Source organism: Pseudorca crassidens, chromosome 11 (genome assembly GCF_039906515.1).
Source record: "Pseudorca crassidens isolate mPseCra1 chromosome 11, mPseCra1.hap1, whole genome shotgun sequence".
Lineage (NCBI taxonomy): Eukaryota > Metazoa > Chordata > Mammalia > Artiodactyla > Delphinidae > Pseudorca > Pseudorca crassidens.
In genome coordinates, this window is record NC_090306.1 from 81884384 (window position 1) to 81903240 (window position 18857).

At 38.7% G+C, this 18857-nt stretch overlaps 1 protein-coding gene across 1 annotated transcript in view; it reads left to right on the forward strand.

Annotated features, from left to right (window-relative positions):
• CFAP54 (cilia and flagella associated protein 54) overlaps window positions 1–18857 on the forward strand; it is a 310761-nt gene that overhangs the window by 90807 nt on the left and 201097 nt on the right. Inside the window, exons 23-26 of the mRNA XM_067697614.1 lie at window positions 4667–4803; window positions 7751–7898; window positions 9621–9776; window positions 14435–14554. Coding sequence (XP_067553715.1) covers window positions 4667–4803; window positions 7751–7898; window positions 9621–9776; window positions 14435–14554 — 561 coding nt within the window. The remainder of the gene's footprint in view (window positions 1–4666; window positions 4804–7750; window positions 7899–9620; window positions 9777–14434; window positions 14555–18857) is intronic.

The window sequence follows — 18857 nt, forward strand, 5'->3', positions numbered from 1 at the left end:
GTGGGCACAATGGCTTGCTGAGATAAGGAAGTGAGGAATATCATTTGTTAAAAAACTGTGTGATAGACATTTTAAGATTCATTATTCCATTGATTACAGTAACTCTATGAGGTGGTATCATTACTTTCATTTCAAGTTGAAGAAACAGATTAATTTAACCCTTCTTCTGCCAATCCCATTTTATTCCAGAAAGGGTGTCTTAGGGATGTTAAGTACTGATAATTTACCCAGGGTTACTCTGGTAGTAGATGGTAAGCCTGACATTTGAATGAGCTCATGCCTTTCTACTGATCTGTCCAGGTTCCAAGGAAGTCATGTGTTCACCATCTAACATGTGCCAAGTCCTTCTAGAGCCCACCTCTCTCCCATCTATTCTCTGCCTGGGTTGGTGCTGCCCTGCTGGTCGTGATGATCAGTATGGGCAGTAGAGTTTGATGCTGGTGGCAGGAGAAAGGAAACTAAAAATCATACTTTTCTTTCCCAATTCATGTATGAATTCATTGAAACTCTTTTGTTAATAGAGGTTTGCCTTTTGTCTATGACCATTCAAAAAAAAATAGGGCTACCAGGTAAAAGGTAGTCATCCCCATTTAAAAATCTCATTAAGAAGGTTCAAATCTTCTTTTCCCTCTTATCCTCTTTCTGAACATTACCACCCTCTCTGCTCATCTGTTTATTGATGAATTCAGTGTCTGCTTTGTGCCAGGTTCTATGCTAGGTATCATTTCTTCTTCCTTTGAACTCTTGTTTTTTTTTTTTTTTTTTTTAAATCAATCTCATCACCACAACAGTAACCCTTGTTTAGATAATTTTGACTTATGGTTTCAGCTAAGACCCTGATTGCAAGAAAGCCTTGCTTGGGGGAATGCAGCCTGGCCCTGGGAAGGCTGCAAAGTCCAGGCAGCTCCAAGTCTCATACCTCTGGCGCTCTCTCTCTACATCTGCTTTCTTTTTCTTTTTAAATATTGACTTTCCTTTCTTTTCTTTTCCATCTCGGGAGGGAAAATAGCAGCCCCTGAACTTTTTTGTGTATTCCTCAGTTTCAGTCATATACAGGGACCGACCGGCTAGCTGTGTTCTAATCTTGATTCCAAACTCCTGAAAAAGAGACTCTGATTGGCTCACCCAATGTAAGAAAGAGTCTGAACTCATTTTTAATGTTTGGCTGTTGACTTGTTTTTAAACCTCAGCCTTCTTTTTTCCCGTAGGCCCACATCTGAGCAGGCTGATAGGGAGGTCTATGAGTTCACCTTCTCCTTTGGTGCCTGCAGGAAATTTAAACGTCCCAACTGGCAGGAACTTTCACCCAGTCCTATCCTCCAGCCACTAATCAAAGCCCAACCCATTCCTTCTGCTCTGCCCAAAGCCATCCCAGACCTGCCTCTGCCTGCCCAAGGGACTCTCCCTGGGAGGCCCTTGTGTGAATAATAAACTTTCTCTCAAATTCTCCTGGTGCATGTAGTGTCATCAGCCTTAACATCAGAACCAAACTTTGGGTGTGTGTAGGGGGTCCATCCTGCTTTGCAGGGGGGGCTGTAAAACACCCAGCTTGGGTCAGGCCCTCAGCCTGGGCCAGTCAATCATGCTATTGTATAGTACCGTTGCTGGCTGTCCTCTTCTGTAGGTAGGGGGAAATTATCAGGAAAAGAGGATTTTTAAGTTCATTTAAGACCTTATTATTGAGTGCTTACTCTGTGCTAGGCATTGCTCTAGGCTAGTGATTCTAAAACTTGTATCAGAATGATCTGCAGTGCTGGTTAAACAGATTACTGGTCCCACCACCAGAGTTTATGATTCACTAGGTTTGGGGTAGGGCCTGAGAATTTTGCATTTATAACAAGTTCCTAGGTGATGCAGATGCTGATGGTCCAGGGACCATACTTTGAGAACCACTGTTCTAAGCGAAGTGAGCAAAATGCCGTGGTGAGAGGTAAGTAATAAACGATGAACACAGTAAAGGAATAAACTATCTAGTATATTAGAAGGTAAGTTCTGTGGAAGGAAAATGTAGAGTATGGTCAGAGGAACTGGAAATGTGAACTGGGGGAAAGGAAGGTAGAGTATAGTATTAAGTAGGGTGGTCAGAGAAGGCATCATCTGGAAGATGAGATTTGAGCAGAGACTTGAAGGAGGTGAGGGAGTGGCTCTCTGGAGGAAGAGCATTCCACAGAAGGAGCTAGAACAAAAGCCTGAAGGATTCCAGATTTCCAGAAGTGCACCTGGTATAATATAAACAGCAAGGAGACCAGAATGACTGAGCAGAGGGGCCAAAAGGATTGTTTAGGGAGGTAAAAGGTGAGTGGGTGGGTGGACAGACTTGACCTCAGATGAGTTGGGGAAGGGTGTGAGTGGTACAGATTTGGGGCGGAGGGAGATCAGAAACGCAGTTTGGGACATGTTAAGGTCAGATGTTTGTTAGATATTCGGAGAGAATTTTTGAGTAGTCAGTTAGATGTATGAATCTGGAGTTTGGGAGAGAGGGCTGGGCAGCAGAGGGGTTTGAGAGTAGTCATGTGACAACTAAAGCCATGGGGCTGGATGACAGCACCAAGGAAAGGAGTGCAGACAGGAGAGAGAAGAGATCCAAAGACTGAGCCCTGGGGCATGCTAACATAATGAGAGAGGGGAAAAGAGGAGGAGCCTGCCAAGGCAGCTGAAAAGGGATGTGTTGTAGAAGCCAAGTGTGAAGGTCATGTATCAAGGAGGAGGTCTCTCCTGTGCTTAATTGTCTCATTAGTCGTTTAGTGCTTCTTTCTCATTTTAACCTCACTCCTTCTAACGTCGGTCCTATGGGTGACTACTAGTCAACCATCTTTGAACTGGCTGGTTATCACAGCACTTCTCTGTTAGCCCACACAGACTCATGAATTTATAGACCTTAGTTTTATCATGGCATCTTTTCTTGTTTTGCAATGTCCACTGACTGAATAACATTTTTACATTTTCCCTCTTTTTTTTTAATTGAAGTGTAGTTGATTTACAGTGTTGCACTAATTTCTACTGTACAGCAAAGTGACCCAGAAATAACACTGTTTTTAAAAGGCTATATTTTAAAAGGAAATAGCATTCAGTTATAGTTTCACCAACTCCCTTACACATCACCTGTTAACCATTTTCCACGGTAAATCTTAGAATTATAATGGTGTTTTAGTGACCACTTAGCCCAACTTTTTCATTTTACCACTGTGGCCCAGAGAAGGGACCTCATCTGTCACACTAAGTCTTGGCTCTACTATTGTTTTTACTGATTATCAGGCTCTGTACAAATTATTCAACTTGTCAACGCCCCAGTCTCTTCATCTGAAAAACAGGGATGGTCATAGAGGTCAATGAGGAGTCAACACAGCATTGCTGGTAAAGTGCTTGGTCTAGTACTTGACATCTTTAAATACTTCCACCTGATTTTCAAGGCTTTCTGAAATCATGTCCCACTTTACCTAACCAATCATACTGCCTAGTTTTCTTGAAATTCTGATCTGTCTTTCCAGTCTCAAAGGCACTGTGGCAATTTCCATTATGGGACCTTTTTGAGTTTCTGTCTAAACTGTGCCCATCAGAACTTTATCCCTGCCTTGGGGTTCACCTCAAGCCCTGATTCCTCCTTATAGCCTTCAGTTCTCCTTTTCTAAGTTTCCACAATTATGATGTTGTTATTTGCAATTTTTCTGTGATTTCATGTGTTTTACGTCTGTAACTTGATTACAGTTTCATGGCGTATGAGATCGTTTTAAGCTTTGAAGAATCTGTCTTTACAGTGCTTAGCACAGAGTAGAAACTTCATAAAAGTTTACTGGTTGGTTGATTATGAGTACTGACTTGGCAGATTTTACAAGTTCTGGCCCTGTAAGTTATTCCCTTGTGTGGAATACAGTCTAGCAACATGTCATCTGCATACTTAATTTAATGTATTTATTAATACTTTACATCCTACCTGCTTCCACTAAGGATTTGAAGCAGCACATAACTCATGTGGTATGATTTTATATTGTTATACATATTTGTATAGAGTGATCTTTAGAGATGTATTTAAAGAACTATGTATTTAAAGAACTATGTTCTACTCAAAGAGATAGGTAAGGTGATGACTTTATTTTTCTCCTGAGCCTCTAGGTTTTACCAGTGAAATCAGTTATTTTGCTGAACGTTGAACGTGTTAAAACACAGGATGGCTTCTTGGAAGCGTCTCTCTTTTACTCCTCACTCTTTTCAGCTGTGAACCCTTTGTTGCACAATAGCTCGGAAAGCATCAGAACCAGAGGAGAATGAAGTATATTTCATTATTTTGGGTTTGAGAAATCTGATTGTTTCTTTTGGAACAGATTGTTCATTAGAACAGTGTCTGTAGTAAATGGAGTGCACTGCCGAGATAGATGGGAATGAAATTAATTTGGCTCAGATGTGATCTTTGTTTTGCTTATGAGCATTCGAAACATCCTTACAGAGTTTCACATTTCCACGCAATTTAGAAATAAAAGAGATTTCAAAATGTGTCTGTCTCCCTTGCCAGTGGCTGTCGTTACCTTGCTGTGGCCCCGTAGAGCGGAACAGCAAATGTGAATAACTTTGTATGAAATTAGTGTGCGATAGGACCTTCTCAGAATTCTTGTTTAAAACACACATTTCACAAATTCAAGTAATGCTTAAGGTAATGTGCTTTCTGCTGCAGGTCGCCTATCAGATTGGTAACTATGAATTGTCTAAGAACGTTTTCTCCCCAGTTTGGGATTATTTTGTTGCTTCACCACTTCAGGATGACCAATCCATTATTAGTTTAAGCAATATAATGACTGTTACACACAGAAGGTAATTCAAAATATTCTTTTAAAAATATTAATTTGCTTATTGAAAATATAGATGTTGGCTGTGAAGCCTAGAATTAATTTATTTTCAATTTCATGTTAAGATGGTCCATGTAAAACTATTTACAATAAGTATTTTAGTAAGTGTGTATATTCCAAAGGCTTGAGTCCTTGTTAGAAACTTCTGTGTTAGAATCAGAAAAAACACTGGAAGCATATGGATACATTCTGAATATAAGGTAATGAGGTTATGGAAAAAAATACCAAATACTAACCAAAGTAATGTCAGTTATATACTAGAAAACACAAATATGCATTGGGGACCTTTGTAACAGAGCAAGGTCAGGTTGAGGTTAAGGTTAGGGTCTGATGGATGGACTCTTGGGGTAAGAAGGCTTTTCCTTTGCTGGAGGAGGCTCCCAGGATTAGACCATCAACTGAAAATAGGCCTGTAGAAGCCATGTAAAGCCACAGGCCATCCTTTGCCATTTTTCCTTAAGAAACCAGAGTCTAAAAGCAGCATCAGAAATGAGCATTGGTGTAATTTCAGCCCGTCTCAACATGTTCAACAGCAGTCTCCTTTACCTGCTTGTTAATGCCTGAAATTAATAAGACAAATCCTTCACCCCTCAGTCAAAGACAATAAGCTTAAAAATGCAAATGCTGGATGAGGCAAGGCATTGGTAACGCTTATTCACATAAATGTATAATTCCATTCAATTAAACAAACGTAGACTTGGTGTTTACTATGTACAAGAATGCTCAGTGCTATGGGGGATGGATTTGAGAGGGATTTCAGAGGAAGAGACAGGTCTGGAAGATTTTATGTGATTCATGGGGATAAGAGGAAGGAGTGAAAGTTGGCTGGGATTTCCAGTGATGGGAAGCCTCTGAGGTTTACTAAGGGAACCTGAGATGTGGAATAAGTTTTTGGAGGAAGAGAATGAATTTGGGGATATTTGGAGTTTAGTTTTTCCAGCAGGACGTCTTTGTAGATATATGTCCAGTAGGTAGTTGGATATTTAGTGCTCACACTCAGGAGAGAGGTCAAGGCTAGAGACATGGAAATATAAACTGTCCATTGAGGTCATCATTGAAATTTTGACAATGAGTGATATCACCCGGGGAATGACTGTTTAGCAGAAAAGGTGGAAGGCTGGACTTGAACCCTGGGCATTGCTTACATTTAAGAGGCAGAAGCAGGAGTTGGAACCAAGGAAGGAAATTGAAAAGGATCAGTTCTGGAAGTGAAAGTCCAGGAAAGTGCATTGCCAAGGGAAGTGAGAACGTCACCACGGAGGGACTGGCCAGCAGTATTATATCCTAGTGCAAGGTCAGGCAGGGCAGTTGCTCAAGAAAATGCTGCAGAGATGTTGGGTAGGATGAAAACTGAGAAGAGGCTTTTAGAGTTGGCAATTAGGAAGACATTGGTAAGTTGAAGAGAGCCATTTTTGTGCCGTGATGGGCCAGAAGCGTTTTGCAATTGGCTAAGGAATAAATGAAAATGGAGAATAGTAACAAGAAAAGACTACTCCTGTGAAGTTTGGTGGTAAACATAAGAGGAAAGTGGGCAGAGGCTTGAGGGGGAAGGCGGGCTTAAGGAAAGAATTTTGGAGGATGGAGAGAAGGGAGCCAGCGGAGAGGGAGAGCCTGAGGATATATGGTGATAGAGCTAGGAGGATATCAGAGCACATGGGATGGGGAACAGGGGGTTCAGATCATTTCCTGTGGGGAATATGAACAAGGAGACATCAGGGATAAACGAAGTATTGCTGAGAATCACTAATGACTCAGTTGATGTTATGTAACATGCATTGTAGTAGAGTCCCATTCCTTATGGCTGAGGGCTACATTTGATTCATCTTTATATCCCAGGGCCTAGAATAGTGTCATGGTAGGTGTTGAGCAAATGCCAGTTTGAGTGGGGAAAAAAAAAGGAATAAGGAGAATGAATAAGTGAATGATTGACCATTGTGGCAGGGATAGAAAAGTCGAACGGTGACATCTATGCAAGGTCAGGCAAGTTGATTATTGCATAAAATAAGGGGTGCAGAATCTGAAGTGCTAGAGAGGTCACTATGGAAATGACTGACCAGAGCCCGAGCTGGGTAGGGGAGGAAATAGAGCCAGGGGGAGGCGATAGTCTGGACTCATTGTGTATGTCTAGGTACTCATGGTCGTGGCGAGGACAAAGAAAGTTTAGTATATGAGTTGCAGAAGCGGGAGAACTAAAAGTCTCCGGGCAAAGACAATTTCGGAGTTTAACATGGTGGTGAAACAGATCGTCTTCAGGTGTGAATTACTGATGTCAGATCCTTTCCCGTTTTATAGGGATAGAGGGTATGGAGAGTGGAGGGACTTGAAGCTTAGGAGAGAGGGTTTGTCACCAAGTAAGGCTTAAGGGCAAGGAAGGGACTATGGAAACAAAGAAGGAAGACTACAGATTTCACGGTTGTGCCAGTGGTTGGCGCTGTTGACTGTGATTTAGAAAAGATAATTAGAAGTAACTCTGCCCCTCCACCGCCCCACCCCAAATCTCTCTGTCTCTACCTCTCTTTAACCGTGGCTGATTTTGCTATAAATAACCCTCACTTTCAGAAAGTTTATTGATTGAAATATTGGACCTATTTCCCAAACTTCTGAATATCTATAGCGATTTCATTATATTGATAGAATAGAACTTTATATATCAGAACCAGTAGTTATTTTTATGTATCCATGACATAATATGTCAACAGCTTAATTTTCTTAGTTGTGAGCTTGTTAAGAATAGTCTTTAATTTCAGTTTAAACAGCTGTGCAAGAGCAACTGTTCCACAGACTTTTGTTCCATAAACTTGTGCTGCTGTCTTGGGATCATTGTGTCGGTATTAAGAACAAATCAGTCTAAAAAGTCGAGTTCACATGCTAAATCAATGTATACCTGTAACATCATTTACTTCTTTTTGCAGATTACATTCAGATATTTTGGCAGAGAGTTCTTCAATTCTCTTATATCTTTTTCTTAGAAATATTTTTGTAACAAGTGACATTAAAATTAAAGAAGAAAATCTTTTCTGTGATAATATTAAAGGCAATGAGATTTTCGCCTCTCAACAAGTAAGTGAATTAAAGTGATTGCACATGTGCTGATTTCCCTGTGTTGGTTGATGTTTCAAGTTTATGTTCTTTGGGGATTGCATATCCTGGCTTGTGAATGGACTGAGAGGCCTTTGCATGATTGTGCTGGTTTATTTGATATTGTATGTAGGTTTCACAGGCTGGAGTTCATGGTGTTTTTCCCTTCTTTTCAATTTATATATATTTTTCCTGAATAAAAGTAGTATCAATTCAGATATCCAAAAATGTATAAAGTATAAAGTGAAACCCATTGTAGTCCTATTGCCCCTAAGAATACTACATTATTGTTTTCATGTGATTTCTCCAATTTTTAAAAGTATGCATAGACAAATATGTTATTATTTACAAAAATGGAATCATGATCTACTTGCTGTTCTGAAATTTGCCTTTTAAACACTTTTCATAATATATCTTGGACATATTTTCATGTTGGTACATATCCGTCTGCCACATTCTTTAAAATTATAATATTGCATTCCTGTGCAGAGGCAGAATTTAACTTACGTCTTATTGATAGGTCCTCAGGGTGCTTATAAACATTGCTCTTCATACATCAGCAAGCTTACAATGCTCTTGCTTTTAGTAACAATCCTACATTGTTTTTTTCAATCTAGATTGAGTTTCACTCTTCTTTTTCTCTCTTTCCTTCTTTACTCACCTTAGGTATATGGAGACTTTTGCCTTATTTTTTTTTTCTTTTACAGTTGCTTTTTCCTATCATCCACTTATTCATTAATTAATTAACCAGTAACTTGTTACATGAGACTGTGCCAGTTTCTGTGGATATGAAAGTGAAAAAAACATGATTCTTTGCCTAAGACAAGTTCACAGTCTTGTAGAGCCCAAGCATTCACAGCCATCTACCTGTTCCTAATACATTGCATTTAGTTTCTTTTTTTCATAATCTAGTCTGAAAATAAGGACAATGTTTAAGTACTTAAGTGAATTCCAGAATGCTAGACTACCATTCTAATAATAATTCGCTGTGTGGAAATTTCTGGTTGCCACTCATACTGTTTTCTGTGTTCATAATCTTGTGTGTGTATACAGACAAATAATGAAATCTTTCTCCAAGAAAGAGAAATAAGGAATAAGATAGCATTCTTACTCTTTTTAAGTGGCGTTTAATCACACAAAGCCTAACTTTACATTTTACTTTAAGTAGCAGAAGTATAACAGAAGATTAGTTTGGTCTATTGAAAATTTACCTTTTTTTTTTTTTTTACAGTAGCAGAAGTATAATAGAAGATTTAGTTCTGTCTAGAGTAAATTTACCATTTTCCCACAAATCCAGGAGGGAAATAAGACACTGTTAATCATGTAGGACCAATATTACAGCAATATTATATTTTAATTATTATTTGTTATAGTTTATGTTTTTGAAAAAGCTAGATTTTTTTCCCTAAACTATAGCCAAGATTTTATCTTACCAATTAAAAAAGATTGGTTCCTTTTCTGTCACTAGTGGTATTTGTATTGTAATTTATAAAAAATTCTAAAGTTTAATTCTAAGATCGTGTCATCCATATGTAGCATTATTGGGGAGTTAGAGTTGTTCCTGAATTTAGGTTTTTCTTTATATCAACCTTCCTGTTATTGTTAAGCCACAAGGATCACATTTCCTATCCTTTCTTCTCATTAGAGACACATGAGTTAAGTACCTGATGTTCAACTTGAGTAACAATACCTGTTCCTTTACAGATTGCTAGACTAACTGAATGTGAGAGAGTATTAGTGGCATTGGAACTGAGCAACTACCTAAATGATTCCAGTTATGCCCTTCAAGCTGTTACTCAATGTTATGGCCTCCTTGCTCCTATCATCTATCACAGTATTGTTTTGGTACCTGTTGTACGGGTAAGGGTATTTTTTTCCGCCCAGATAAGGGTATTTTACAAAGGAAACTCAATAATGCATTTTGGAAAAGAAAAAGCAATGTGTCCTTAGAAAGTACAAATAGGTCAAGAGCAAGTATTATGAAATTTCATGAGTTAACTGAAAAACGTCTTAATAATTTAAAGTGTATATCTGGGCGAATAGAAATAAGGACTTAAAATGTGTTTCCCTGAAAAGTCAGCCCCATTGCTGTCCATATTTAAATATTGGCAATATACTTTTCTAGGTTTTTTAAGTTATTTCAATTTTTATGTTCTTGTAATGTTAGAAACAACAATATTTATTCAAAGCATATTGTGAAAGCCATCATCTAGGGGGAAAAACTGATGGATGACCCAGGAGAAAAAAGACTTGATGTCTCTGTGATGGAGTTGGAATTTTTGGAAAAAGGGTAGGTGGGACCTGGCTGAAGGGATTATATTAGTTGTCTGTGCTTCCTAACAAATCACTATAAACTCAGTGGCTCAAAACAACACCCATTTACTATCTCATAGTCTCTGTAGGTCAGGAGGCTGGATACAGGTTGTCTGGATCTTCTGATCAGGGTCTCATCAGGCTAAAATCAAGGCGTTGGTCGGAGCTGTGATCTCACCTGAGCTTCTGGGTTCTCTTCCAGACTCATTGGTTGTTGAGAGAATTCATTTCCTTGTGGCTGTGTGATGAGGTCCTTAGTTCTGAAGGGCTGGCTACCAGTGCCCTGCCACATGGCCTTCTCCACCACATGGCAGTTTGCTTCTTTCAGGCCAGCAGGGGAGTATCCTCTAAGATGCACGAGGAGTCTTATATAATGTAATGTAGTGATGAGAGCGAGCATCCCATCACAGGTCCTACTCGCCCTCAAGGAGAAGGGATTATACAGGGCTTGTACACCAGGGGCAGAATCTTGAGGACTGTCTTAGAATTCTGCCTACCACAGGAAGCAATGAGAGAAGTAAGATTTGACTGCTGATGCTTACACAAAGTCATCACTATCACCATCGTTGGCTGTCACCATCATCATTGACTCAGATTTTGAGAATCAAGAAGATATGAGTGAACTCATGCAAAGTATAAAGTGTTTAGTTCACCATTGAGGAAACTAACCCGAGAGCTTCAGTAACTTAACAAATATTCCCCTTGGAGGGGCTAAACTGGAGCATAGACATGCCTGCTTCTCTCACATGCCCCCCACCTAGTAAGTATTGGGTTGGCCAAAAAGTTCATTTGGTTAATAAATTCGTTGTTCAATAAAGTTCTTGGTGAAAATGAAAAATGTGTCTTATTTTTATTTAAAACCAAACAGACTTTTTGGCCAACTCAATAGTTCAGCTATTGAAGAGATCTGCCTCCAAAATCCAAAATCTAGACTCATAGCTGGCAGTTCCATGTCACTTGTGAGTGGATCAGAGCAGTGTTCCAGAATGTGGAATATGCTTCCTCCGGACCCCAAAAGCATTTCCCTGGCATTGTTCTGTCTTCTTAGAGGTGAGAGATTCCAGATGTCAGACCTACTTTGGAGGGAGTGTCTCAGCATGGCCCAGACATTTCCTTAATGTGTCAGGCCCCTGACTCTTCTTAGGGTTTATTTCTACCCTCTGGAGGACATGCATCTCACATCGGCAATGTATTTACCATTTCTTGTTTATTAGGTTCAATTAACATGGTTTTTTGATGGCAGTCCAATGTTTTGTTTTGAGACGTGTCCAGAAAGTTCAGGTTCTTTCATAAAATATTAGGTCAGAGGGTGGGAGAGTTATCATTGCCCTGTGGCAAGACTCTAAATGTATGTTCTTGTCTGCCCAGTGTGACTGGGAACTCCTTCTGATACTTCTTCCCCATAGGAGATTACTTCTGTCCAATAGGATAGAAAAGACAACATCAGCCACATCAAGGCACCCCTTTTAGTGTGCTCCAGCAAAGACACCACCCTGGGGACAGCACCTGCAATTGACGCTTAGTTGGTTGAGTTCAGGGTAGTCCCCTGTCATTCTCCAGGATCCCACTGCTTCAGGATGCCTTTAACTCAGAAAGTGGGTTGTAGCTATGAGGAAGACCTTAGGAAAGGAGTTTCAAAATAAATTGTATTACTCAGAGCAGGAAAAGATGAGTGGAACAAAGGAGAGGTTCCAGAAATAGGCCTCACTTTGGATGAGAATGTCATATATGATGGAATTGGCATTCCACTTCACCAAAACTTTTAGGAAAAAAAAGAAAACCCGAGAGATTACATATGCAACCCAGGGTTGGGAAACACTTTCTAACCAAGATAGAACTCTTGGAAATAACAAGAAAAATAAGACACATTTGACTATATTTATGGCAACCCATATGTGACGAAAGGGACCATAACAAAGATAGTAGATAATTTAGGGATCTGGGAAAAGTAGCACTGATGAGGGTAAATATATATAACAAAAAGTCTTACAAATTGACAGTAACTAATAAAAAATGGGCACAGGATAATAATAGGCAGTTTACAGGAGAGCAAATTCAAGTAGCCAAAAAACATATGAAAAGATACTCAAGTTCTGAATATCCATAGAAATGCACATTAAATCAGTAATATGATATCACTAGCAGAGTTGAAAAGATCTGTAACTCCTATTGCTGGTGAGGATGTGGGGCAAAGACATTCCCTTTCATTGGTGGGAGAAATGTGAATTTTATTGGCTTTGAAATTTGGTAAAGCAATCTTAATTTTAATTAAACTGAATATAATTGAAGTAAAATTAAAAGCAAATATACTTAACATACAAATTCCTCTGCTAGTAATTTTTACCATAGAGTAAGATTTTAGTAAATTAAAAAGTACATTTACCCAACACAGTTGTCCCTTTATTAGCAATTTATCCCATAGATTAAAATCACCCCTAGTTCCACCCGTTGGTTCCATGTGTTCTACCTGCTGGGAACACAGTACCACATTAGGGTCACTGATTTAGAGTGTATACTGGGCCCTGGAGGATGGTGCCTCACCCTCGCTGGGTGTCGTCTCAAAGCTGGCACCTCACTTGCCACTCATTTTGGCAACTGAGCTTGTATAAGGGTGTTTTTTCTGTTGTTTTTGTGTGTCCGCGCCACACTGCTTGTGGGATATTAGTTCCCCAGCTGGGGGATTGAACCCAGGCCATGGCAGTGAAAGCGCTAAGTCCTAACCACTGGACCACCAGGGAATTCCCTGTATAAGCATGTTTATTGTGGCATTCTTTTTTTTTTTTCGGTTCACGGGCCTCACTGTTGTGGCCTCTCCCGTTGTGGAGCACAGGCTCTGGGTGCGCAGGCTCAGCGGCCATGGCTCACAGGCCCAGCCGCCCCGTGGCACGCGGGATCCTCCCGGACCGGGGCACGAACCCGCGCCCCCTGCATTGGCAGGCGGACTCCCAACCACTGCGCCACCAGGGAAGCCCATGTGGCATTCTTGATGGTGGCAAAAAAGCTGGAGACAAAGAGGACATGCAGTAACAGGAGGATGGCCAGTACTGCCAGATTGTAAAACATCAACCTTAAAACTGTGCAACAGGAAGAATCTAGAAATGGCTGAATAAATTATGATTGGTTCACACTAAATAATGTTATGTAACCATTAGAAATGATGAATTAGAGGTATACCTGTAGACTTGGAGGGATTTTTCACAAGACATGCTTGAAGGGGAGATGCATAGTTCAGAAAGGTGTGTATAAATATCATTTTGTAAAATAACATTAACCCTCCATATATATATATATATATATACACACACATTTATACACACACACACACACACACACACACACACATGCATAATTACATGAGCCTAGAGAAGACTACAGAGCTGCTAGGTTGTTAACACGATTTGGGGATATGGTACGGTAGGGTGGGAGAGGGTGATGGTGGAGGGGAGGAATTAAAGCAGCATTAAAAGAAATTCATAAGTGTTCTGTAACAACAGTAATAATATTGTTAGAATGGTGGCTTGAAGCAATTAATATGCCCACAAAGGACCAACCTCCATATATTAATTTGTCTTTTGGGATAATCTGAATGATGAATAGATTGATGCAGTCTCAGCTCTGCTTTTCTGATAGTAACATTGCTCAGAACTGTGAGGCAGGATTGAAAGCTCAACTTAATTGTCTAGCTCTGGATCAAATTCGGGATCACATAATATGAGGAGTAGTTAAGGAAGTAAGTGCCAATATTAATTGATTTCCTGGGATATGAGTGCTTGGTTTTAATTTTAAAGGAAACTATTATTTCAAGTACCCGTATCACTGTATATTTAATATGGTACATCTTTCTCCATGTGGTTTTTTGAAGTCCTCCTAAGCCTGAATGTGATCTTTAGTTTCTTGTATGCATGTAACATTCTGCCTATGTCTTCTATGGCACTTGTCAAAATGAGCTTTGTTTTATTTATTTGTATATTTATTTTATCCTCTCCACTAGTTTTCAAGTTACTTTAGATGAAGGACCCATCTGAAAATTGAATTTATCAGTTTTATCTCCGGGTACACTTCTTTATGCATAATAAGCAATTTAACCATAATTATTAAAAACAATAAAATTTGATGGCTTAAAACCTTCATGATTTGAATAGAGCATTTTTTAATGAGTAAGGATGATAGTTTTCAGCAAAAACCATTGTGCTTCTATATTTCAGATCTTGATAAAGTGTGTTGTGGTTTTGCAAGGCCTACCAAATATTCACTCAAAGAAACATATTGCGAGCTTTGAAAGTGTACAGCACATGATAGCTTGTTGTATCTTCTACATAACAAAGGTATTTATCTCATTCTTTGTCTAGTGTCATGAAACTTAGGAGCCCTAATGGTTTAGCAAGTTAAGCTACTTGTAATCACAGTAATTAGAATACTTTGAAAAATAATACCCCCAAAGCATTTTAGATCAAAAGTAGCCTGAGCAGGCTAGTTGGTAAAGTCTGGAAGGGCCTATCTTAGGCCAGGGAGAGGGGGCTGAAAGAGGACATTTTATGGGACCTCATTCATTTTAGAATCAAGAAAGAACAAGATACCAGGGGCAGAGAGGTGTAGGCTTATGTATCCTCACTGCTTGGCTCAAAGGCCAGCATTGTGTGTTTCTTCAAGGGCTTTGGTTGACTGAATCCAGTGAATCTCTTCAAAGAAGGGCCATATTTGCCTACCTATTTTATGTAGTCTTCCCAGAACCTTTCTGATTTGGCAGTGATCTGGAAGAATACTGCATGGATGGGCTGATATGATGGGACTTAAGTTTGCTTCTGTGGAGGTCTGGCAACAGAGAGGCCTCTACCCTCTACCTTAGCAAAAAGGTCATGGTTTGCTGGCAATTCAGGCTCCTGGCCTGACCTCAGGAGCAGAAAATCATATTCCTTCCGTCACTCACTGGTTTGCCGCTCTTGGAGAGACATCTATGACCTGATCGGTGTAGATGCTGAGGGAGCATAAGCCTTTAGCAGGAAGAAAAATAACAACTCACTTAAGGGAAGAGGCCAAACACTAGAATAATTGTATTATTTACCCTCACCATGTTGAAAAGGATCAGAGATGACTTAAGAAAAAGAAACCTGTCAAGCAATGCAATCAGAACAAATTTAAGTTTTTTCTTCCGGTTTTACTGAGCTATAACTGGCATACAGCACTGTGTAAGTTTAAGGTGTACAACATAATGACTTGATTTACATACATCATGAAGTGATTACCACAATAAATTTAGTGAACATGCATCATCTCCTATAGATACAAAATTAAAGAAATAGAAAAAATTTTTTTTTCTTGTGATGAGAACTCTTAGGATTTACTCTTAACAGCTTTCATATACAACAAATTTAATTTTTGATTAAAAAATAGGTAAAGATTATGATTATGATACTTCTCGAGTCACATCTGGAAGCTCAAGAAATACCCGACAATGTAGAATAGAATTATCTAGAGATAAATTCACAAGACAGATCCAGAAGTCATAACATGAAACAAAGGAGTCTGGAGGTAGAAAAGAAATAAGTAGAGAAGTAATCATCTTTCTGAGTCCCAGGCGGGATTAATGTAAGAATATATGTGTAGACACATGTTGGTGAAATTCCTGAAGTCCAAGGATAAGGATGAATCTTAAAGTTTTGAGACCCAAAGAACAGATTATTTATTTGCAATGGAAAGAGAATCAATTAGCTTCAGACTTTTTTAATCAGCAACACTAACAGTTAAATTCCTGGAGCAACATTTATAGAATCCTGAGGGAAGAAGACTAAGGCCCCAAAATTACTAACCAGGAAAAGATATCATTCATTTGTCAGGGCAAAATAAACATTTTCAGAAGTGCAGGCATTTAAAAAGTATTCTGTCCATGTACTTATCTGAGGACAACACTTGGGGAAATACTCTATCAAATGACAGTTGGTTCAGAACAGAAATCCCAAGATAGGGAAAGACAAAAAGGAGAGGAATAATGGGAGCATCGAATCTTGCAATATATGTATTATTAAAGTTAAATAGATAATAATGATGTGACTAGGACTTTGTAATATAAATGCTAAGTAGGGACTTTTGAAATACAAGAGTCATCCTTGAAAGAAAAACTTAACAGTAACCTAGAACTAAAGCTTCTATCCTGTTTGGGGTTGAGGGAGGCGTGAGCAGCTATAGATGCATGGTGCATGTGTGTTAAAAATACATATAGTATAAAACTACATGTTGTATAACATTTTTTTAAATTAATTAATTTTTGGCTACGTCGGGTCTTTGTTGCTGCGTGCGGGCTTTCTCTTGTTGTGGCGAGCAGGGGCTACTCTTCGTTGTGGTGTGTGGGCCTCTCATTGCAGTGGCTTCTCTTGTTGCAGAGCACGGGCTCTAGGCGCGTGAGCTTCAGTAGTTGTGGCACGTGGGCTCAGATAGTTGTGGTTCATGGGCTCTCAAGCTGCAGGCTCAGTAGTTGTGGCGCATGGGCTTAGTTGCTCCGCGGCATGTGGGATCTTCCTGAACCAGGGCTCGAACCCGTGTCCCCTGCATTTGCAGGCAGATTCTTAACCACTGTGCCACCAGGGAATTCCCCACGTATTGTATAACATTATTATTTTCTTTTGATGGAATATATGTATTTAGAGATGACTCAGGAATATGTAGGCATGAGCTGATCTTTAAAGCACAGTAGGACTTCAAAATTGACAGGAAAGAAAAGCAAACAGAGGAATGACAGGGAGGAAAAAGGAACAGGAAAAAATGACAGGGACGAAAAATGGCTAATTCAGCGAAAGTAAGAAGAAGGAAAGTGAGATTGTACTTAAGATGGAAGGAATAAAACCAAGTACATTAATTACTTCCCTAAGCGTGAATGAACTCAGGAGACAGAGACTGTCAGATGGGCTGAAAAGGCAGATTCAAATGTGTATTATTTGAAGAAACACTTGTAAAACAAGATAACAAGCAATTTGAAAAATAAATAGACAAAGATATTGGGAAAATGCAAACAAAAATGAAGGAAGGGTGGCAATTTTCATATTTGAAAAAGCAGAATTCAGTGTCCAAAACATTAATCAGGACAAAGAGAGGCATTATGTAGTGTCCTTCCAATCGCTCCTGGATGGCACCTGGCACTTTCTGGTCTTAGGGCAGTCTCACTGTCAAGTATTAAAGATGAAGTCTGAATTAAAACAAAACTTGAATTGTTTACAACAGCAAATTAAAGGAGAAAAACAATTAGGTTATATGAAAAATGCTACAAACGCGTTTGATAACACTCAGCAACTTTTCCTAATAAAACTTCTAAATAGGTTAGGAAGGGAAGGAAGTTATTGCATAATGATAAAGACATTTACCAAAAATTTTTAGCAAATATCATACTAAACGGCAAATTTTTGAAGCTGTTTCCTTAAAATCAGGCACAGGAGATACTGACTCTTAATAATGTGATTCATTATTTGTAGAGATCTGGTCTGATGAAATAGATAAGGTATGAAATAATTTTATAATATTAGAAAAGCATAATTTGTAATTGTAGAGGTCTCAAAACCCCGTGAGAATCTAGTAAAAGATTACTAGAATTAAAAAGAATTTATAAAATGGTATAAGAATTTATAAGAAGTTAGAAAGTTATGTAAGACACTGATAAGTTGGGTTTTTTTAAATGTTTTTCTTATTGTTTTTATTTTTAATATGAGTAGTAGCCAGTTAGAAATGGACAGGGGAAAATATACCACTTATAATACACACTATTTTAAACTTAACAAAATGTTAAAGAACCTAAGTAAAAGAAATGTGAAATCTTACTGAAGGACACAAAATAAGATCTGCACATATGGCAGGCCACACCAAGTTCCTGAATAGGAAGGCTTACTGTCATAGCTATATAAATCTTTCCTAAAATAATATTTCCATGCATTGCAGTTTTAATCAGAATCCTAGTGAGCTTTCTTTGAAACTGATTAGTGTTACTTAGAAATTCTCAGTAGGTATTAAAATTTACCAAGGCCACTTCAATAAAAAATGGTCTTAATAGAGTAACGGGCAAATAGATCAGTGGAATAAAATAGAGACTCCAGGAAGAGCTGGCTCCGGGTCTACAGGAAGAACTTAATATAAGACAAAGGTGGCATTTATATTCATTGAGAAAATGATAATTTATCAATAAAAGGTGGTGATATAACCGACTCTTCATTTGAAAATAACGCCAGAGCCCTACCTCATACTGTAAACAAAATGAAGTCCAGATGGATTTGAGGATATTTGGATTGCCTTGAAATCGGGAGACCTTTCTCAACAGGCCACAAAATTCAAAAGGTACACACACAAAAATAGATAAATAGATGACACGATCATTTAAAAATACTTTTTTTAATGATAAGACACTATAGACAAAGCTTAAAGGCATTTATTTTTAAAAAATACAACAGTTGCAGGATTATTAACATTGATTGCCTCAGGCAGTAATCAATGAGAAAATAGGAAATAATTTCACAGTTTGGGAAAAGAAGGATCAGATTTATTTTTAATTATGGAGGATATGATTAAATATTTCAGTCACCTTAAAAAGTGGAACAGTGAACAAGTACCAGAGGATGAATGGCCATCTAATGAGGTCAGAGAGAAGCCATT